This window comes from Varroa destructor, unplaced genomic scaffold (genome assembly GCF_002443255.2).
Source record: "Varroa destructor unplaced genomic scaffold, Vdes_3.0 BEIS01000001.1, whole genome shotgun sequence".
NCBI lineage: Eukaryota > Metazoa > Arthropoda > Arachnida > Mesostigmata > Varroidae > Varroa > Varroa destructor.
The window spans coordinates 15,062,337-15,084,303 of record NW_019211454.1 but is presented as its reverse complement, the minus strand read 5'-3'; the positions used below and the strand labels follow the sequence as shown (position 1 = coordinate 15,084,303).

Genomic DNA, 21,967 nt, shown 5'->3' with positions numbered 1-21,967 from the left:
ACTGGCTCATCTACTTTTCTACAATCGAACAGTAGAGGATTTTACGCCAGCAATTATTGTAGTTTATAAGCAACGATTGTAGTTTATAAACCCACTAACTCAATTTATATCGTAAATTATATAGCCTATCGTTATATGTTCGTTTTACGGACGTTGCAGGAAAATGTCATTAATCGGAGTAAATCGCAAATTAAAACCGTTACTTGAATAAATAGCTGCATATCAGAGAAACAATATTGTATATAAAATTTGAGGGAAAGAATTACAAGAAAATCTGCTTCAAGATGCATTCCCTTTGCGTATCTCAGCTGTGAAACATATGATCGACAAGCCTAGACGTACAAAGACGGCAAAACTCATCAAAAAATGCTTATGGGCTCTGAAGGCGCTAAACCTGTTAAGCAATTGCCCTAACGTAATGATAGGTCGACTGAACTCTTAAAAAGAGTAGGACTCATCACGTTCTATCCAACTATTAAAGCAATATTGATATGCACTAGCTAACTGTTTAGCGATTACCGCTATCAGTTATAAATTTGACCCAGGGTAGCGAACTAGGGTAGCAAAGTGCAGTCCTTTTTTTTCAATGCAAGCTAAGTGCTAAAATTCAACACAGTCATGCTCTAAATCTTAGCTAGTTGTCCATCTCGATTCGCTGCTGATCTTGCACTCCACAGAGACAGCTCGCCTACATAAACTAACCAGATTGATAGCAGGATTCAACTAGTCTCGTGAGTTCGACAAGCCATATCAGTCAATTAGCGTAACTATAAGAAATGTGACTTCGGGCAACTCGATCCCGAGGCGGCATTTTAACCGGTTGGTTTACGAAGAAATAGAATGTAATATAAGGAACAAGCAAAACACTGAGATATGAGACGTCATGAATTCAATCGCTATACATGGAATACCCGAGCTGTTTCTTGTACTGCCATCGTTGGATAACAGATGCTTTTGTGGCGACTCACAAGTGGCCATATAGCCTCGTCCAATAAGGTTTACCTGACCATATATTTCAAATATTCGAGAAAGCACTAAGTATGTCGTTATGGTATTGGCGGCACACTGATAATTAATCATCAGTCTTAAAGCGTCGACCGATCATAACAACATGTCTGGAAAACTAACGAACTAGCAATCTTCATTGTATCGTAGATTTAGTGGCATCAAAATACCTAACAGCTATATTGTCTAGACGTTTGCAATGAAATAGCTGGGTCTAAAGAACTCTTTCTCATGGATGGCCTGAAATAATGCGAGCTGTTATCTTCGGAGGAATGTTATTAGACACTACCAAATAAGATCCACTGAGGTGTTTTACTGTATTAATTCGAAAGAAAAGCTTCTCTACATCTTCCAATATTTGTTCCTAGGTCAGATATAATAAAATATATTTTATTTGACAGAATAACATAACTGGAAATGATCGAACAAAGGTGAAAATTCTATTCCAGAACTTGCATCGCAGATGTAAGTTCAGGGATAGAATCGCGCAGATGGTAACTAAACCCTGTGGACACTGAGGATATCGCACAGCTTCAACTTCTTTCAATAGCAGATAGTTTTAAGTTGTAAGAGCTTCTAACAGTTGGAATACTTTTATTTCGGCCATGCTGTCCTACTTTCCCATTCTATCACAGCCTCTTCAACAACTTACTCGTAAAACACTGTGCCGAGCAATTTGACGCAAACGTGAATAAACTGTGTAACGCATAACTAATAATTGGGTAACTCGTTAGGTGAGGTGTTGAGCATGACGCTCTCTGCACGATTATATTATTCAAGAGCTGGGGAAGGCTGCTGTGGTACCGTTTCAACCACAATTCAGTTTGTACACGACCAGAATTTTTTGGAGATAGCGTCGACTTTTTCCAAGCATCTCTAAAAACTGTTACCCATTTTATGAATCGATAATAGATCTGAATGGAAATAATTATTTACTGCTGACGCAGGGCAAGCAGCTCACGAACTTGGCCACTAATAGAAAATTGAGCCAAACCGCCATCTGAGCAATCACGCAAATTTTGCGCAAGTACGCAAATTTTGAGTAAGCAAATACCAAATGCTGTGGTTTAGCTAGTTAGTGCTAAAAAACAGATCTAGATTCTACTGACGATTAACTGTTTGTACGCAGAAAATGAAAATCATGACGGTACAATGAAACGAAGATTTTGGAAGAAGACTAAAATAAAAACCTGATCCCGAACTCAGGTAAAACCAGGCCTGCTTTAGATCTCAGGTGCAGGAAACTATATGTCAAACTCGAATATCTGAATACCACGTGTCGAAATATTCATAGTGTGAAAAAATGCATGGTGGATAACGTCTTCGAACGAGTAAATGGTACCGTTATAATGTGTGAATTATAATTATTTATAGTACACTTTTCAAGTAAAAATTATCTTAGACAGTATTTCGTTTTTCTAAATTGAACTTTTTGGGCGAAATCAGGCTTAAGGCTAAGTTACAAATGTTAGATATGACAATTATATGTAGCACAGTTTGTTCTCATTTATTCACTTGTTTTTTGAAAATATTTATTTTAATAGATCTGTAAGCACAACTCACGGAATTCATCTCTATCGCAGATCGTAAAATAAACCGTACTATATCTTGTTTTTATCTCTATGCCTTAGCTACCAAATTGCTTGCACAACGCTATACATGCTCACAACCAGCCGTAAATCAAGTACGGTCAATTCTCTGCGCGGAGCTTTCAATAAATCACAACGCTTACGTGGTTGACACGATGTTAAATCTATGTTTTGTTTTCAAGTTAACGCTGCAAACTCATATACGCAATACATTTGCCGTATTGATATGCGCTCTTCGCCAAACTACGTTTATAACATAACCGCGTCCACGTCATTAATGATAAATAATAACATAAAGAACAACGATTAATCTTCGTAAGTCTAGTGAATACAAAATACTCCGTTTTCTTCAATCTTCCTTCGCTCACATAGGCCCTAGACTATCATTGCCATAAAATGGGAAGCCTAAACTGATTACACGAAAGCCCTTTTCACCCCAAGCGAAGGACGCGATGTTTTCGGTAACGCAACTCTATCCAACTTCAATTTACCCATCAGTGTTGCCCTGGCAAAAACCTGCAGCTTTACACGGGCAATTTTCCGATGTGATGGATGCTTTCATTAAGGTTCGCGCACCTCTTGTAAAGCCAGCAGTTTACTGGACAAGTCAATCGTCCAGAATAGAAAATACTTCAGGATCTCTTTAAGCCGTAAGGAGCTTTTTCGACTAGTAAATTTAGCTGTTACTAGTTCTCAGGGTTCGGCAAGCTGGAATGCCCAATCAACACTGTCGAGCAGAATCGACAATAAGACGGCACCTATTTCAGATCGACGCTACATAAAGCACAACCTCGTTTTTTTTTTTAAAATTTCCTAGCAAACAATACATTTATTAAGACACAACGAAGCATCAACTGACAGGAACATTGTGTACAGTAACTAAAGAAAGCGACTCGATTTTAGTAACGACTGCGAAACAGGAGCTAGGCGATTAGCAGATCGTAATTATGCTGTAAATTCCGCAACGTTTACATAGAAAAGTGAGTTATGTTGAATATGAGCAAGAAAAATGGGCGTCGGCTTGGCGAATTTTCTGCGCTGAAACGCGTTGCCTTCGGCCACTATCCAAAACAATGGAAAAATATGTTTGATGTTAGAGAAATCAGGTAACTTTTTTAGAGCTGCTACGCGTATAATCAGACGGAACACTTGAACTAGTCACTCAGCGCTTAGCTATTTGATTTTTCATTCTTGATTGGGCGTTGAACGTCGAACAGTATAGGCTGTTCAATAAAGCTGTATAAGCTATAAACGACTGTCATATTGCATCTGCCCTTTGGGGCGGGCCTAGCTTAAACGGCTTCTTATCTTCAACTAAAAATTAATCCTATGACTGTATCAGATTCCACATTTGGTATAGCAAAACAGGTAACACCAGATAAACGCGGACGCTTATTGGGAGTTTCGCCAAGAACCTTGGTACCAAAATTAAACACCATTTCACTATTCAAACAGAACAGCAAAAAGCTTTATGTATTTAAAATGCATATTTGCCAGCAGAGACAAACTGGGTATGCGTTAGACCAAAAAAAGATCGGATTTGAATGACTCGTATATATATTTCCAGCTATGAAGAAATATTTGACAATAGAATCCACCGTAAAGAATTTAGGCATGAAATACAAAATATGACATTCACCCAGAATATTATGCAGATGAAAGCTGTTTCTGCGCTTACGAATATATAACTAATCATGCATCAGTGCTGGTGTGATCCTAAGAAATTAGATATATGCCCTTGTTTTAACTATTATTGTATTGAAAAAGTATTGACTCTTTCAAAGTCAACAGTGAAGCAAATATTTGTTACATTATAAAGTGATACCAGTAAACTAAGTATGCGCCATCATTGATCGATGACCTTCTGTCGGTAACAGAGTGATAGTCCTATCACTGTAAAGCTTTTGTGTATTATAAGCGAAAGATTGCAGCGTATGATTTTTGCATCTCCGTGTCAAAACTAAATTAAGCGAGCTTTGCAAAAACTGATACAGGTGGTAGTCTGCTAATGCCAGGTCGGGGATATACGGTTAATGCATTAAAATTTTCCATATAAGTTCCTTTAACTTTTGCAAGTTTTAACAGTTTTACCAGATACGTAAGACAACACAACTAGCTTTACTTTAGATTAAATAGGACATTATTTTCTATTTGCACGATATATTGTGATCCAACTCCCATCTATTCTATTTCGCTATATTTATACATATAGCACACATATGTATATATAGAGAGAGTGAGAGAGAAGGTTTTTCAGGCGAACATACGGTCCAGTAAATTTGCTTGTATCAATCTGTGTAGCACTCAGACATCAAACCTTTTTTTTAGCCAGCTTTCTTCAAATAGATGTTTAGTCCAATACTTAACGTTCGCAATAATTTCATCAGCTTTTTTGGTAACTGGTCGATCATTATGAGGCACATCTTTCACATCGAAAATTCTAGAACGACAGTCACAGAATCATCTTTAGGTCGTTTGTTCTAACAACGCATCTCGATCGCAAATCAGGAAAATATTTTTATAGGCCCGGGCAGCATTGTTATCTTTATCGTTATAGAAGTGTAATATATAACGTATTTTTGCAGTTTTTTATTCATTCTCAACGAAGGCATTCTAACAATTTTAGCGCTCTATTATAGCGCAGATATTACCTTTCAGATGATATTTCAGCATCGACCTGAGGCGATTCACACTACCTGACGTACGCGATTTTTGAGACCATATAAATAGGTATACGATCAATCTTTTTTAAACAACACCGTATTGTCGTTGTTATTATATTATAGCTAATTATTGTTATTATAATAATTAGTAATTATTGTTATTATAGCTAAGATATTAAGGAAACAAACTGATCAGTAAATGACATCCATTAGTTGAAAATAGCGATTTATTAGGAGAAAAATTAATAATGGTGCCTGTTGCAACAAATGGATCATATACACAAGTACTTTATTGACATTGAGACACTTGTGGAACATTTGCCCCATCAACCCCATATTCGATGTGTACACCACGCGCCACATTTATGGCTTTATTAATGAACATATGATCTATACAATAGAAATAAACTCATTTCATTTTTAGCAAATTACATTTTCTGCTGCAGGATCAATACGTTTTAACGGAATCTACTTCGTCTAATTTGCGTAAGTGTCCTGGAACTGATAATAGCTGGAAGCACTTAGCTACCATTTGTGCATTTGTGCATTCCTCTTCGATCGAATGAGGCGATGCTCCTGTCTCCCATGAGTCAAAATCATTTAGGTGCCTTTGAGCGCAAATGAGGCTCATATAAGGACCTTAACTAACAAGACGAACAATTTTGAAATTTTAGTACTCCTCAGCCTATCGCTAGTCAAAGAACTGGAACCGTATTTATAGCCGTTATTGAAATTATGAATCTACCACATATTCATTGATACCTTTCGTTTATGTCTCCTTCAGGTAACTACAGCATTCATTATACCAAATGGTAGATACGCAGCCGTAATGACTAGCGCTATTGTAGATTTCTGTGTTAATTCGTATATTCAATTTCCCTCATTGTTCCTACTATTTATATCTTTATAATGTTTAACATTTACGCTGGTTAGGTACCTTTACATGTCTCCCGTACGTCCTGTTGGCGTGTAAATCACGCTTAGACAAGTTATAGTTGTCTGATCCCTTGCCACATCATATAGATGCATGTTGTTTTTAGTTCACACAGTTTGTGTAAATATTGGGCACACATATAAAGTAGTTTTTCCAGCCTTTTCTCGTCGTTAGCATTATCTTATTGTTAAATCTATTAATTGTTACTTTATTATTTGCTTGAAGTAAACTTCAATCGTATCTATTAATTCAGTTAGTCCTTCTGGCATACAGTCCTAAAGTATTTGTACACTTAGGAAATAATAGAACCAAATGGCATGTACCTGTATTTTCACAACCTCTTACCTTTTACAGCCTATTTTACGTGCGTTCAATTTAGTTCGATGGCTGCTTTGATTTTTTCTTAACTTACCTACATTATGCCTATTATTTACATGTGCACTTTAAATCCCCGGCTCTTATAAAAGCTTTAAGAGATCCATATAATCATAGTTCTTTTATAGACATTTAGTCCCAATACCAAAACACAAAAACTGATTATTTATTGCCCCATTGTGTTGCCTGTCTCTCGTGCACGCAGCCTTTCCTAAGGCTCTTGTTTAGTACAAACATATATATACCTTCAACTTCCCTGCTTCAGTCTACTGTAATGTTTCCGCTATATATTTATATATATATATATAAAATGTCATAAGATCATGATATTTGTAGCCAGTATTGAGCTCAATTAGTAGAACTGTATATATATATATATATATATATATATATATATATATATATATATATAACATTTTTTTTTGATCCTGCTTCCTGATGTGTAATTGATTTGTTGAAAGTAATAATAACAATACAACTAAATTAGCTAAGCCCAACAGTGTAAGAATTGAAAAAATCCTAACCCATAAAATTCTTACCGACGGTTGTGTACTCATAAAACTGGCGAGATCTTGCTACCATCAAATCTTTTGGAAGTATCGAGACAGCCAATCGTAACGATTGGCTGTGTAGATTCTTGACCCACGAAAAACACTGGCTCAACTTTTTGCGTATAGCAGGCCCGATACGACCAACAAATAAAAAACAGTAACGCAGTAAAATGTAGCAATTTTTAACATCTCTGTAGACTACTGGGTAAAATGCCGGGCGCTGGTACCCGTAGCTGGCCTTCGGAACTTTCTACCGGACACGTGGTTGATTGGTAACCACTATTCGTGTTGTCGAGGAGTGGTCGACCGGCACCTGATGAAGAGTTTGGTGCTGCAAACCGTCGATATTGTTCGGTATTATTGTGCCGACTTGACGGATCTGATGGATTGAAACGATCTTTCGGGGTCAACGTGTTTCCCAACCGAAATAGTCTTTTTTTAGCGTTGAGTACTGGCAGGCGAGATTCAGGCGTATCCCCCCATAGGTCCGGTATAATACTAGCGAACTGCCGCGTCGTCTGTAATTAGAACGTGTAAGAAAATTCTTACTGAAGGATTTCATGTGTACCCTATCAAGTAGATGTACATTAGATATTTTAGTCTGGACAGCCGATGTGACATGTTGGTTGAGTTAAGATCATCGGTATTTCTCGGAGGCTTTGCAGAAACAGACTACTATTATTACTGTTATGTAATGTAAAGGTCATAAATGTTACTATTATGAGCACCTAGGTCAGGAAATAGGTATATGTAGTTGTATTCACCGTTTAACAAATCACATAAATAGATAAATAGTTGCTAGTATTACCTCGTTATCCTTCCACGCATCGGGTATATGTGGTCGCTCTTTAGAAATGCACACGACCTTGCGCATCTCCTCAAAGCTAGGATCATCTGGTACACAGTCATGGTAAGGTATACGGTAGGGTGCCTTTTGGTCAACAGTTGGAAGTTTAATCCGCGTACCGATCTCCCAAAGTACCAAACCAAATGAGTACATATCTGCCCGAAGGTATGAGTCAAAATGGCTCTTTTTTAATGTTTCTGACAGAACCTCAGGCGCCATGTACCGTTTAGTACCAGCACGGGTGTTCTGGCAACCGACATTAACCTGATTTGAGTTCATGTCAGAACGAACAGCTAGGCCAAAATCAGCAATACAGCACGTCCCGTCCCTGTTTTTTACAAGGATGTTTTTCGACTTAATATCGCGATGAGCTACCTTCGGCTTTTCCTGCTTGCCACGAATCTCAGTATGCAGATGTTCCAGGCCACTGCAAATTGTATAGGCCATTTCTATGGCCTGGTCTTTCTCGAGCCAACGGTGTGAGAGATAGTCGTAGAGCGAGCCATGTTCGTGGAAATTCGTGATTAAGAGAAGCTGGGTTACTCCGCGATGGCCGCGTATATCGGCTGCAATAAAACCAAGTATATTGTCGTGGCGAAGCAGGGTTGTCTGGTAGATTTCCACCTCGCGGCACCACGAGGGCTCTTCCGTTGAGTTGAAGACTTTGCAGGCGACGTATTCGCCTTTCCACAACGCACGGTAAACTTCGCCGTAGCGGCCTTTGCCAATCGGACAGTCTAAGTCGATCTGACGTCCAATGGTGCGTTGAATCATTTTCGGAAGGCCGGAACCACTTCCGCTGGTGATACTGCAGTCGATTAGTTCTTGAAGCGTTTTGGAATCATTGGTACTCAAAAAAGGGTGCCCGTTCTCCGCACACCAAGATTTTCGTTTTTTCCGGCTGCAGTGCAAGATTATATAGACCAGCCCGATGAATACGAGGCAGGTTCCTAGACCTGCTCCAAAAATGATCAAGTGCAAAGTGTCCGTAAACAGCTTCTTCTCTTCAGGTTCGTAGCCCTTGTGTCGAATCACGTCAAGTTTCAACTTGTAATTGCACATGTCGGCGTCCGAGCAACACTGGATATTCATTGGAGCCTGTAAATAATAACATATTTGGATTTTGATATTCTAGATGATATCACAATTAACACATTAGGCATTGTCGCTTCAATCCTAAAAAGGAGCCATCTTTTCAGATGAAGTAGATTCGACCTAATTGACGATAGTGTTAAGAAGCTCGCTTCTAGCCAATGTTGATTTAGGGTCATAGGAAAACCCTGTCAGCTGGCTTGCCCGACTCAAAGACTAGCTTTGAGTCAATTAGACCAATCAGTTTCGTGACTGAGACGCTCACCTTTTGTTTTGTTAGATGAATTTTACAGGTAAGAATCGAAGAATCCCCTTCCACGCAGCCGTATGTGCTCTCGATTTCAAGCTTATCCGTACGCTCATTGTAGACTTCCTGTACGTGGTGGAAGCATACGGATCCTGGTTCGTCCGCTCTGCACGTCTGATTGGTCCGATGGTCAGGGCATTCGCCATTACAGTAACATTCAATCGCCTTAGAGCCTAAGATCAAATAAGACAGCACAACAAATTTCAAAGCTATAATAACAGAAGAAAAAAGTCAACGACTGCATAGGGATCATTATTTCCACTCTTTAGAACTTCAAATAAGCTCTAGCAAATTAGGAATCAACCTCAGCTTTGACTCCAACTGTCGTCCTACCTTTAGCTAATCCTCACCAAATATTTCACGTTTGCTTAACGTTTATAGGTCTTGAAAAATACAACCGTGTATTGACCTATCCTACAATAGATACCCCGTTGATTTTTTTCGGCTTGTGCTAACAAAGAAACACTTAGTAACAACTCTACAGAAGCTAGCATCCCGAAAACGCTGGGTTCCAAGGAGATTTATCGGCCAGTTTCCATGCACAGCAACTTGCGTTGCCGGAAGTATGAGCTCTTCGCGCTCTTTGGACTCTGACCGGGCGAAAAGTAAAAAAAAACGCAGAATTACTGTCGCCACGCTTAGGGCTTCCTATCCGAAAATATAAAAGCTATTTCTCCAGGATGCATGTACTAGTGTGCTCTATATGCATGCACCAACAACCCTAATGGTTCTGCAGCGAATGTCACCGTCTCCGATGAGAGTTTAATATGTTTGCTTGATGATGACAGTGAAATAAAAGCTACGATAACAGAAAGTGGTAATTCACGACTCTAAACCGCTAATCGATGATAACAGTATTTAGAGAAAAGGTTAGGACTAAAAAAATCAGAAAACAAAAAAATAATAAAAAGCAATTTGTGGAACACTGTTGGGTGAGATTCGGATATTATGTCCGGAAATTTACTATAATTATTATAATTATATATAATATTCAATGACCGTTGTTTTTTTAATTGGGTGATTGAAACATTAGCTTTAGTTTAAATTGATGCAATATTCTAAAGCCACTTCTATTCATGTGCGTGTGATGTCCCATTGAAGGGAAAAAAATTGATTGTTCTTTAACAATTGAGCCACATTCACATACACGGATTTATAACAAATATTAATTGAACGAGACCACAATGATTCTGATGCGTCTCTGAAACATATTAGATATTCTGGAGAAATCAACATATTTTAGGTGTCTTAAGACAATGTGACACGGAATTATTATTCATATATAGTTGACAGTACTTCCTTTCTACATAAAATATCAAACAATCATACACATCCAAGCACGACCATGAACGATACAATGTATGTTAAACACAAATCAGAGGGCAATGTTCCTAGTTCTTTATTTGATGTTATTCATAGCTGAGTGAATAAATTTAAAAATTTGGATTCACGAACATGCTTGGGTTCTCACGCATCTAAAAAGCCCACACTAACGATTCTAAGCCGCTGACAGGAAACGATATATTCTCAATGCCGCAAATCTTTGCTGCCCTAATTTATGAAAATGCTTGTTTTATGACCGTACTCCTGTATGAACAACTGCATTTTTTTTTTCACAACATTTCTGCATGAACAACTATTAAAACTACGCTTAGAACATGATAACACGTTTTCGACTCATGTGTACTTATATCAAAAATGATTCCGATCTTGAACAATAGATTTCTCAACTGACCAATACTTGATCGAGTTTGATTGACTCCATTGTTTTGGGTGTTCGACGTCTCTGAGAAGTTCATGGGTGGCGTTCGATTACGATATAGTAAATAGCTCTCTTTACCAATTTTATGAACATGCGTTGTATAGATAATGAAAATAATCCGACTTATTTTTAACTAAGCAACTTCAACAATACAAATCTTTGGAAACTGGCATGGAAAAGCAGAGATATCTTACCTATTATGCATGCAGTGGCCAAGAGAATGATTGTGAGAGGTAGACTTGTAAATAGCTGTTTTGCAGAAAGCGCGATCATTAAAATGCTATCGGAAGCACCCTTCTGTTTTTTCTTGTTAACTGTTATCGTCGATGCACTAGTGCTATTCATTGCGACAGATGCGGACTTCAACGTAGTTTTTGAATAATCCATAGTTTTGTCCATTCTACATGTTTTTCGTAAGTGAAAGCAATACATTTGCTTTACTTGTTTGCCCATTTGGTTTGTATTCATGTGAGTGATTTCGGCCACTTCGGTTATCGATGTCACGTTTAAAACTGGCATAGCCGTCGTAGCGTCCTCTTCTTTCATGTTGACGCTGATGAGGTAAAAGACACTCACCACCGAATTAATACTAAGATCGATCGGATCGAAGTTTATCACCTGTCTATGTCATGCCAATATTCGCTTGCGTTAGCCAAGTACACCTGATACGACCACTTTTTCAGTTGATAACGAATTCATCTCAACATAGTGACACCGATAGCCCATAGGTAAACGAATGATGATCGCAGTAACCTTCCAATGGTTTCGTACACTCGATCAACCTAACATCAAACAGCAGGTTCTGTTTGTCTGCCTGTTTTCACCTACGAACAGTTTACACCATCGTCACAAAAACAACATGTACAATGACAACAGGGTCCACTCAATCGATATCTATCACACCTCCATGAACTTATCACCTCCGTTGCACTCTAATAAACACAAAAATCTACACTCGTCAGATCTTGGATCACCTTTATCAAACACAACACCTGTTGCTGTGTTCTGCTGAAATCAATGGTCCCGCAGCCGAAGACGCTGTGCGTTGATGGCCTGCCGGAACTATCACTGCGTCTTAAAGGAGGCGAAAAGAAAACGCTCAGGACAGTGTATCCGTTGACACTCCTTTTGGCCTCCCGCACTAACTTTCCCCTAGGAACTACAACAATACCCCAAGCGACATCGAGTCTCGATAAGATACGACTGCTGCGAAAAACGGCGAATAGAATCGCTCTTGTTTTTTTTTTCTGTGTCCCGACTGCGTCGTACGGCAGATAATTGCCAAAGCCAATGGCCCTGCGTCCGTTCTTTTAATTTTCACCCTCGTTGCTTTTGGTTACAAAACCGCCCACGCTTTTTGGTGTTGATGCCGCTGCTGCTACCAAACATCAACACGACGTTCTGGTGCTAGAAGCAACGCTGGTTGCGGCCAACTCTCCGCCGATCACTCTGTGAACGCACTACGAATGTTATTCTTGCATGGACTACTACGGTCTTCTCTTTTATCAGTAACTATACGCATACACACGTATACACGCCTGTATATATGGATACATGTGTGAATACATATGTTTACCAATAACTGTTACTGCCGCTGCCGCCAAATAGGCGCCAGTGTGGTGCGCCCCAGCCAATGAGTGTGATTCTGCTGTTCGACCCGAGAGTCTGCACCGTCAGTTCGCAAACGGGTTCGTGAGCAACAGGCGCGTAAGCTGTTGGTCGAACGAATGAATAGCCGATCATCAAAGTCTTTGCTCTTGAACGCCCGCATGTAGCACAGCGCAGTACTGGGTTTGTTGCTCGGCTACGTTGTTGGCTGAATGCGGGTGCCGATATTCTTGGCTGGTTGTTTTTTGGTCTTCCCTTCGCTCAGTTCCGTTTAAGCGACCTTTTCTTCACAAGTTCTGCTCCCCATTCTCGGCTCGAATGGATCTGGTTCTCTGACCGGACCTTGCGATGCTGTTGCTGCTGACGCAAGTATTACTCACTTAAGTTGTTACTACGGCATTAGGAGTCGGTTTTTTGCTACAGTCGTTATTGTGAGCTGTCGTCTATACAGAAATATGGTGGCAACGATGATCTCTTACCGATTAATTTAGCTATCGCGTACATGAACTCGTTACAGTGTTGTCACTGTACTCCTGCTGTATTTTCATACTTCCAATAACACCATAAAACGCATCTTCTCAGTCCATTCATTTCATTCTGAAAAGCACGAACAATCAGAGCATTATAATCTGTTAAACTTCATAGCTTTTTTATGCATAAATTTCGGCGGTGCAGCATTTAGGATTAGAATCGTACCATATACGACATTTGCCACATTAATAAATGCTTTAGTCTTTACTGATTCATGGCGGGCTAACTTTTCGTATAAACAGTGATGCTACCTGTGAACAGCTCACTGCATACCACGTGCTAAAGGTTCGAGCTGTTCAAGCTCTTTCAGGTCGTATCTATTATGGCATGGCGATAGTACAACAGTAACGTCCTTTTCCTACCAAACATAGAGACATGTAAGGTTGTGTAGGACTGAGACCGGGCAGAAACTTACTTTTTTCCGTGCTGGCTGGGGCCAACCGTCGTAAACGGTACTTACCAATCACACTGAACGTAGAATTCGAAGCACTTATTAGGTTTCCTCCACTTACAGCGTTTATCTCTAAGAGCTCAGGAGCTAAATCAACTGTATTGCTGCCGAATTCAGATATTAGAGCAGGAAGAGAAAAGTCTCGGATTTAGGTCTTCGATACAAAATTGTAAATAAAAAAAAATTGGATCGACTAACTCGAAGCGGTACTCTCAGATTAAGTTGATACAAAACGACGCTAGAAGCGCAATTTCGTGATCGAATAAAACAAGCCCTGCCTGAGCAAACGTTTCACTAAGCCCTCGATAGATCAAGTCGGTGCGCCTAATAGTCTTTTGTACCTCTGTGTAATACGTTCTCACAACGAATTTGGATTAGACGACAGAATCACTCACAGGCGACGGACTTTGCAGAGCTCAGTTCTTTGCCTCTTAACCTCACAGGATCTGCGTCCTTGATGTGCCCACCTACACGAAACTTCACGGCCTCCGTCTTTTGTAATTGACGTTGCGCCAAAGAGGTTCACATAAATGCTGAGTGTGGCCAAAAGCTATCGCGAGTGCTTCCACTGGACAACACTAGTTACGTGGCTAGATCAATGCGCTAATTTGTGCGTGACTGTTTTTGATCTGTGGCATCTTCATACGTAACCATCAAGAAGAACAATCATCTAGAACTGTTACCCTATTAAAAAATACCACTTCCGAAAAATTACCATCAATGGCTACCTATTTCCTTTGTGGTATATTCTTGATTCCATAAGTCGGCTGGTACGTCTGCCTTGACGAACTCAACGAAAATAGTTTCCCTTGATACCATGTGAAACGCAGTTCGGAAATCAATGAGAAGTGCATAGATTCAGCTGAGAAATCAATAAAAACCGTACTTTTCTTGACAAAGTTCGTCTGAATATACGAGAATACAAATTACCCAATTGTATGTACTTTTCTTTTGGTTAAATACAGGTGCCCTAAGGCTTCGACTTTTGTCCCCGTGATAGTGCAATAGTAAATGTGTTTGTCAATTGAACTTGAAAACGTCATATGGTGGTCCAGATTTGAATTTGCGCGTAGACACAAGCTTTGTTTTGCGCTAATAGGTTCAGCCATCTGGAGAGATACGACTTCAGTGACAAACGTAGAAGTTGAAACTTTTACCTATGTATGCTTGACTTTGATTTGTCATATTGCCCGTTTTTATGCCAAACAGACTGAACTATATATTCTATATTTCATTGTTTACCTAGCTCGGGAAGATGCAGCTTTGCAAATATGTAATATCTCCTTTGGCTTTTTCCGACATAAAGAAAAGCCTTACTTTTTTATCGGTTCAGAATCCGCCATTGCCATTGGGAAAGGGCTCCCATCGGTTGGCGAGAGGGAAATTAAGGCGGAGAAACCCTCATGGCTTGTTTACAAATATTGCTAGCTTAGGTTAGCCCCGGCGAATTGCAGACACGCTCGAAAACGAACTGCTACCATCGCTGTGAGTTTTGTACTTGTGATTGCAACAGTAAACTTTTGCTTTGCTGTTTGGCTGGTGAAGGGCTGCAATCGGAGTTTGGCGTGACAGCTCACAGCAGGGTGGAACCGTGCGATCGGTCTGAAGAAAACAGTGAGCCAACAAAATGTCGTTAGCTGAAGAGCTTCTCGCTGATCTTGAAGATGACGAACCCGAACCGGGCGACGATGCGCCTCAACAGATGCCTAGCGTAAGTCTTTGTTTCTACACAGTGATTTTTTAATGTGTGCTTGAACTCAATCAAACTGATTCAACCTGTTTTTTTTGCATTCGACATAATAAATAAAATAGTAAATACAATAGCTTCATGCTCAGTTCAGTATAAGTGCATCAAAGATTCTTCAGTTTAACAGGTCATGTCCATGGTGTTATCCTTGTACAGTTCCTTATATATAGTTTCCCGTAGCCATGGTACCTTACTTAAGGTTCAAATAGGTGTAAGGAAGATCCAAAGAAATTCCGACAAGCCAGATGCCAGATATTCGGATATGAAATGCCTAACAGCATCACCGAACGTAAAACTTGAAACGTAGAGACGCATGTGACATGATGCCTAGAATCCAAGTTACTGGTACGTTTTCTTCTATGAGGGAAACCGTGCATCTTTATGTGGTTTCATAGAAAATTTAATTATTACGAATAACATTTTCTTGCTTTGCAGATCGATTACGTTTCATTTGCTTAAAAACAAAGCTTTAGGCGAATTCTGATTCGAGAACAGCTTAGGCTAACGGTAAAATTACAGTACTGATCTGTAACAGAAGAATTTGAAGTTGCTTTATTACAGTCGAATGGAGCTGGCTGTTCCTCAGCGATGCAAATCGGCCAACTGTTGGAAGAAGACGCGTTGGATGATTCGAACGATGAAGACGGGGGTTCCATTTCGGCGGGGAAGCTGCAAGGGTTTGGTGAAGGACATTTCCGTGACGAGGAAATGATGGAGATTGATACGAACGTCCGGTCCGTCAGGGAGATTGCCAGACTGCGGCATAGTCCACAGTTGCGGGATATCATAGATGAAATTCATCGTCTCAAACTGACACCACGACGATCTGAAGGTGAGTTAGCATTTTCTAGGTCAAAACAACAGTTATAGAGGTTAAACTTAACTAAAGCCTGTTATTACTTAAATTTATTATTATTATTAGTAGAATAAGCTTTTTTTTTATTCTAATGCTCTACAACGATCACCTTATCTCGTATCTAGAACTGTCCGCGAAAAAAACAACCGTGGTCCTTGCTAAGGAGATAATTTAGAAACCTCTAACTAAACCACGCATTATAACTGGATTTGCTCGTGTCACTAATAAATTTTTGAGAAACGCACTGCTTATTAATGTTGTTCTTCCTTTTTAGTACATAAAGCCACTGGAAATAAGTGAAAACTACTGCTATTACAGTAGTATCAAATAGCGATTGTTTAAGAAAAAAGAAAGAAGGTCTTTTTAATTTGTATGTCTACAATAAAAATAAACAATGCAAATAAATTGCTTTTCGATTATGCTCACTAAAAGTTATCCCTATTTTTTTACCCTAATAAGAGGATTGTATCGTTTATTTATTCATGATTTTCAGTTGTGGGTCCTGTCGAAGCGGATCCTGAGTATGCTTTGATTGTATCAGCGAATAATATTCTGGTTGAAATTGAGAACGACCTATCTATTATTCATAAATTTGCTCGCGACCACTATGCTAAACGATTTCCTGAGCTCGAATCGCTTGTTCCAGGCGCCGCGGACTATCTTCTCACAGTTCAAGAGATCGGAAACGACCTGGCAAAGGTACAATCCGTAAGAATCAACTATTGAATAAAACGAAAATGACTATCTTGGAAAAGCAAAACGCAAATTAATATATATATATATAAATATATATATATATATATTTATTGAAAAATACATAAATTTACTTTTTGTTTTTATTTATGTATTTTTCAATAGAAGCCTAAACACTGACACTACAAGCTTTTGCCTTCTTATGCTAGTTAGCTACATGCATAGGTACCAACTGGACAATACATCATACATCAAATAGGACAAAACATCATTTTGTCCCCAATAGTACAGTAATAACGTGTTCGCCTTTGAAGGTTTCTAAACTTCGAATCACTAAGCCAGGTTCGAATCTAGACAAAGACCCACGTCTGGTTTTATGCTAATAGGAACTAGCCTTCTGAAGTGATGCCCGACGGTTGAAATAAAAGGTTTAGAACTCAAAACATTGAACACTTACAATATGTCCATAATTCAAAATCTACTTTGATTGATATTTTTTTGCTGTTTCAGGTGAAGAACAGTGATCGCCTAAATCAGATTCTAACTCCGGCCACTGTCATGGTTGTATCAATCTCAGCGTCGACCTCACAAGGTGAGCCACTGAGTCCATCTGAAATGGAGCGCGTTTTTGAGGCATGTGAGATGGCGCAACAACTCAATGATATGAAGACAGAAGTGTTCGACTTTGTTGAAAGTCGAATGAGTCTCATAGCACCGAATCTCAGTGTGCTTGTCGGTGCATCGGTTGCAGCAAAACTTATGGGGATCGCTGGTGGTTTGACCAAGCTGAGCAAGATGCCGGCATGCAACATCCAAGTAAATTAACTTTCTACTGTAGATAGGGAATCGTCATGCAAATAGTGCTAGAAAAAAGCGAATAATACAGTAGTTCAGATTGATAATTAGTTATAGTTTTGTAGCATAACGGAACTATGCAGTTCTAGTTGATATAAGTTGTGAATATATGGTGCTTTTAGATGCGCGGAACTATACAGTTCGAAGGCTACGATAGCCAGATTGTATTTTCGACTTGCTTGTGCTCTATATAACTTAAAAACTTCGTCATTAAAAACGGAAGCCCGTGCGTTGCACTCACGCCGATATACAGCCAATGAAAAAGAAGTAATTACACAATTCAAATTTTTCCATAATTCATTCATTGTGTGAGCGACTAAATAAGGATTTTAATCAGTTGCCTGATGATCGCACAGCTAACATCGTTGCGACGTTTTTGGCTGTTTTGACTGGTGCAAATTTGAGTTTAGGTTTTAGGCGCATCGAAGAAAACGTCAACTGGTTTCTCGGCAACAGCGATGCTTCCGCATACGGGATTTATTTTCTACTCGGAGCATGTGCAAAACTATCCGTCCGATCTTCGAAGAAAAGCTGCTAAGCTGTTGGCAGCCAAGTGCGCTTTGGCTGCGAGGGTCGACGCGTTCCACGAAAGCCGAGACGGAAGTGCCGGCGAAGAGTTTCGTGCCGATATTGAGAAAAAGCTTGACAAACTCCAGGAGCCACCTCCAATTAAAACGGTAAGTATCTCGACTTCGTCGTATCTCTATTATACCGCCGAGCAGTAAAGTTATCGTCTTGCTTGCAGAAAGTCAAGTAAATATCTTAAACTCGGCGTGAATACGCACTCATAAACAAAACGCAATTGCCACGCTTAGTTATATCCCAATTCATACAATTGGTGATGACAGCACGTTAATTTTTGTTGCATCAGATACTTGCTTTTTAGATCTGTAATTACACATGCCATACTCCTCAATCGCTTTATATCTGTTTTGTTTCCTAAAGCATGAATATAAACAAATAACTACTTCCTTTGAACATACTTCAGGTGAAACCGCTTGCTGCTCCTATCGACATTCCCCGTAAAAAGCGCGGTGGCCGTCGGGTGCGTCGAATGAAGGAACGTTATGCGATCACGGAGCTTCGTAAACAACAGAATCGCATGACATTCGGTGAGATCGAGGAGGACGCGTACCAAGATGATCTGGGTTTTTCCGCTGGTCAAGCAGGCAAAAAGGGTGTGGCCGGGCGAATTCGTACAGCGCAGGTAGACGAAAAGACCAAAGTGCGCATTTCCAAGACGCTTCACAAGAATCTACAACGCCAACAGGTGTATGGTGGTGCAACAACGGTTCGAAGACATGTTTCCGGTAAGCAGCTCAAAATAAGACAGTACAGAATTGTCGTGTCAATGAGTATTACAACTAAACAGTTGAGGCAAGCGTTCGTATTTGCGGCTAAATAGTGATTGAGAGCATGCATTTATTTGTAGCAATCGCTTCCCTTTTTGTCTTGTGCCTTTGCCTCTGACATTAGTTCGAAAGAAATGTCGGTCAATGTTGTTTTGCTTGGCCCCTTTTCAACAGGTACGGCATCATCGGTAGCATTCACACCTCTGCAGGGTCTTGAAATCGTCAATCCAAATGCAGCTGAGTCGACAAAGTCTCAGGATGGCAAATATTTCAGTAACAATGCTGGATTCCTCAATGTCAACAATTCACAACATAAGTGATCCGAAATCGCTTTCTCTACCGATATGGTAGATAAAATGTGTGTACATATCTTACGATGTTGTTTTGAGGACTCCTGTGAATACAAAAACATATGTGAATATAAAAAGTAAAACAGAGTGGTGTTTTGTTTATTTCATATGCTGCTATCAGTGACAGTAACGCATTGAAGTTTAACAATCTCTATTTCAGTTTCCTGATAATAGAAAGAGAGAAAAAGAGTTCATAAAAGAACCTTCAAAGTGTGATGCTGGTGTTGGAAAGTTTGGGTTTAAAGGAATTGAGTCCAACTCAGGTTTGATACTACTTCAGCGGAAGTCCACCAGGATTTTGACTGTGAAGGCTTCCACGGATAGACAACTGGACCATACGGCGATTGTGAACGAAGCGATCGATGCCTATTTGAACACGACGCGAACACAGCATATTATTCTGGTTTTTAAACTATTTAACCATATCTTGTTTAATAATGACACTTCGATTGAGTTTGAAATAATGAAAGAAACGAATATGAAAGGAAGGTTTAAACGAATCGCGAGTCGAATAAAATGGTTCAGCCGTTCGCGTTGAGGTGCACGATGTACACGTTGGAAAGACTGGTGGAAAGGTTGGCTTGATTTAATGGAGGAAGCAAATGATCCTGAGCACCCATGACAATTTATGTTTAACCAAAAATCGCCTACGACAACCAGAGACGATGATATCTAATAGTGTCGCAACTGTTACCCATGCTGTCGACAATATGCTTACCTTAAGTTTGTTTTTTTACAAAGTTAAGTATCGCCGCTGAGAGTTAATGTAGTCACCCAGAACATATTTCCGCTCTAGAACAAAAATCGATACAGAAAAAAAAACAGCAACAATACCCTGGTAGCATCGACGAAAAGCAAAAGTTCGAACTTGTTATTAATTAAGCACAATATGCATCGTTAAGTAGTTGGGTTTGAGAAATGAAAGTTGAACTTCGAGCTCAACATGTAGTTGAATGATGGAAGGCCTACGGATTATGATTCCAAAGATGGTTCCTATCGAAAACCGGATGATCCGGACTGTGGTGGACTCGAAGTAGGATACAAAAAAACTGGTTTAATTTACTACGCGTATGTTTCATTTACTTGTACAGGCTTCTTTTTTAGTTCGCTTCGATAATGCCTGTCATAGCACATATATCCCGATTTCTAAACAATACCCGACTTGCCAACACTTCCTTGTCTTTATAGCCTCACAAATTTTTTTAATCTCTACTTTTAGCTTTATCTGTCTCCCAGCCTTTTAATAAGAGCCTTCCGATACGGTTTAGAAGTCTTTTAGGGGAAGGCTATACCCAAAAAGATTTTTGCCTTCATTCGTTAACTGCATTGCAGGACAGAGATTGTCCTGGGAAAACCAGTATACAACCGTGTTCTTTTCCCAAGCAACATAGTCGTCAAACGATATAATGCCGAATGCAACATATCTATGTTTTTTACCTTCTTTTGTCTACATCACACAATGACCTCACATTTGAGGAGAATTTAAAAAAATGCCCCAATTTTTTATTTCTCTTCGATACGATTGGTCTTCCTTGACCAGGAAGAAGCTTGTACATATTTTCGTATATAGGCAAAATCATCGCAACTCGTCAGTCTAAAATATTGACTATCAAATAACGCATGTAATAGTAGTGATTATTCCATACCATTAATAGTAAATATCCTTTTCGTCAACATAAGAGTAGCCGGCGGCATCTAAGGGAGCGAGGAAGCTGAAGACTGTTGAATTCTAATTCATCATAAAAAATTAATAATCATATGGTATGCACTTTAACTCATAATATGAAGGACTTCTCGACACGTTGCCGTTAAATAGGAACGGTCGTTAGATTTAGTAGGTGTAGCACACATACGGTCAAACAGGGTCCGCTGTGACGAGTCATTCTAGCAGAAACTAAATAAAAAGTAGTCGCAGAGCTTTAAGAAGTCAATGAGGTCCGCTAGTAAACTATTCTAATACTAATTATTCTAATTATATAAATTCTAACTTTGATTATAGTTATATATCATAATAATGAATGTGCTACATTGAATATTCGACCTGGATATCTGTAAATATGACGATGATCCAGAAAGTAGAACGAATCGATAGTGAACGCTTGTTACCTGAATAGCTGTCAGTTTCTCAGATAGGACGTCATGATCATCAGAAAGGCTTAGTAGGCAATTTATTTGAGGTCACTCTTTAGTCGTACTTAGTCGATTCTAAAACTGGAAATTTTCGTTAGCACAAGAGTTTATCGAAATTCTTTGAAGACACATAGCGACGCAATACACTGAACCTGCGATTTGGGTTTACTGAACAATTTTACCTGAAATAAGCTTCAAATATTTGAGACAACAAAGATTTTTCCGTTCTAACTTAGAACTTCATTTTACCAGCTGAACCAATTTATGCT

The 21,967-nt window shown here is 39.3% G+C and overlaps 2 protein-coding genes across 9 annotated transcripts; one reads left to right on the top strand and one right to left on the bottom strand.

Moving 5' to 3' along the window:
* Positions 1 to 5,449: 5,449 nt before the first annotated feature.
* On the bottom strand, positions 5,450 to 14,847 carry LOC111251680 (bone morphogenetic protein receptor type-1B-like). Of its 6 annotated transcripts, none has more exons than XM_086989840.1 (5): positions 13,680 to 14,847; positions 13,213 to 13,330; positions 9,322 to 9,536; positions 7,926 to 9,062; positions 5,450 to 7,635 (listed from the first exon to the last, which is right to left on the bottom strand). In XM_086989840.1, exons 2-5 carry the CDS (start codon positions 13,235 to 13,237, stop codon positions 7,300 to 7,302), a joined length of 1,713 nt encoding a protein of 570 aa, XP_086845966.1. In that variant the 5' UTR covers positions 13,238 to 13,330; positions 13,680 to 14,847; the 3' UTR covers positions 5,450 to 7,299. The 6 variants fall into 6 exon arrangements, with proteins under 6 accessions (XP_086845966.1, XP_086845970.1, XP_086845958.1 ...); XM_086989844.1 differs by having other exon boundaries at positions 13,725 to 14,847; XM_086989832.1 differs by having other exon boundaries at positions 14,111 to 14,847.
* Positions 12,496 to 19,655, top strand: Prp31 (pre-mRNA processing factor 31). 3 transcript variants are annotated; one of them, XM_086989878.1, is made up of 8 exons: positions 12,496 to 12,633; positions 15,261 to 15,426; positions 16,024 to 16,294; positions 16,812 to 17,017; positions 17,522 to 17,827; positions 18,277 to 18,543; positions 18,855 to 19,176; positions 19,393 to 19,655. In XM_086989878.1, the coding sequence occupies exons 2-8, from the start codon at positions 15,343 to 15,345 to the stop codon at positions 19,536 to 19,538; spliced, it is 1,602 nt and encodes a 533-aa protein (XP_086846004.1). In that variant the 5' UTR covers positions 12,496 to 12,633; positions 15,261 to 15,342; the 3' UTR covers positions 19,539 to 19,655. The 3 variants fall into 3 exon arrangements, with proteins under 3 accessions (XP_086846004.1, XP_022664328.1, XP_022664337.1); XM_022808593.2 differs by lacking the exon at positions 12,496 to 12,633 and adding an exon at positions 12,960 to 13,098; XM_022808602.2 differs by lacking the exon at positions 12,496 to 12,633 and having other exon boundaries at positions 14,975 to 15,426; positions 15,898 to 16,294.
* Positions 19,656 to 21,967: the final 2,312 nt, after the last annotated feature.

Bases quoted from the DNA above. Each gene is read 5' to 3' on its own strand.
- LOC111251680 (XM_022808510.2), bottom strand. From the start codon at position 11,671: ATGAAAGAAGAGGACGCTACGACGGCTATGCCAGTTTTAAACGTGACA. The intron at 9,537-11,319 runs GTAAGATATCTC...ATTTGATCTTAG, and splicing joins GGCCACTGCATGCATAATAG to GCTCTAAGGCGATTGAATGT. The intron at 7,636-7,925 runs GTAATACTAGCA...TTCTAATTACAG, and splicing joins ATGCGTGGAAGGATAACGAG to ACGACGCGGCAGTTCGCTAG.
- Prp31 (XM_086989878.1), top strand. From the start codon at position 15,343: ATGTCGTTAGCTGAAGAGCTTCTCGCTGATCTTGAAGATGACGAACCC. The intron at 15,427-16,023 runs GTAAGTCTTTGT...GCTTTATTACAG, and splicing joins CGCCTCAACAGATGCCTAGC to TCGAATGGAGCTGGCTGTTC. The intron at 17,828-18,276 runs GTAAATTAACTT...ATTTGAGTTTAG, and splicing joins TGCCGGCATGCAACATCCAA to GTTTTAGGCGCATCGAAGAA.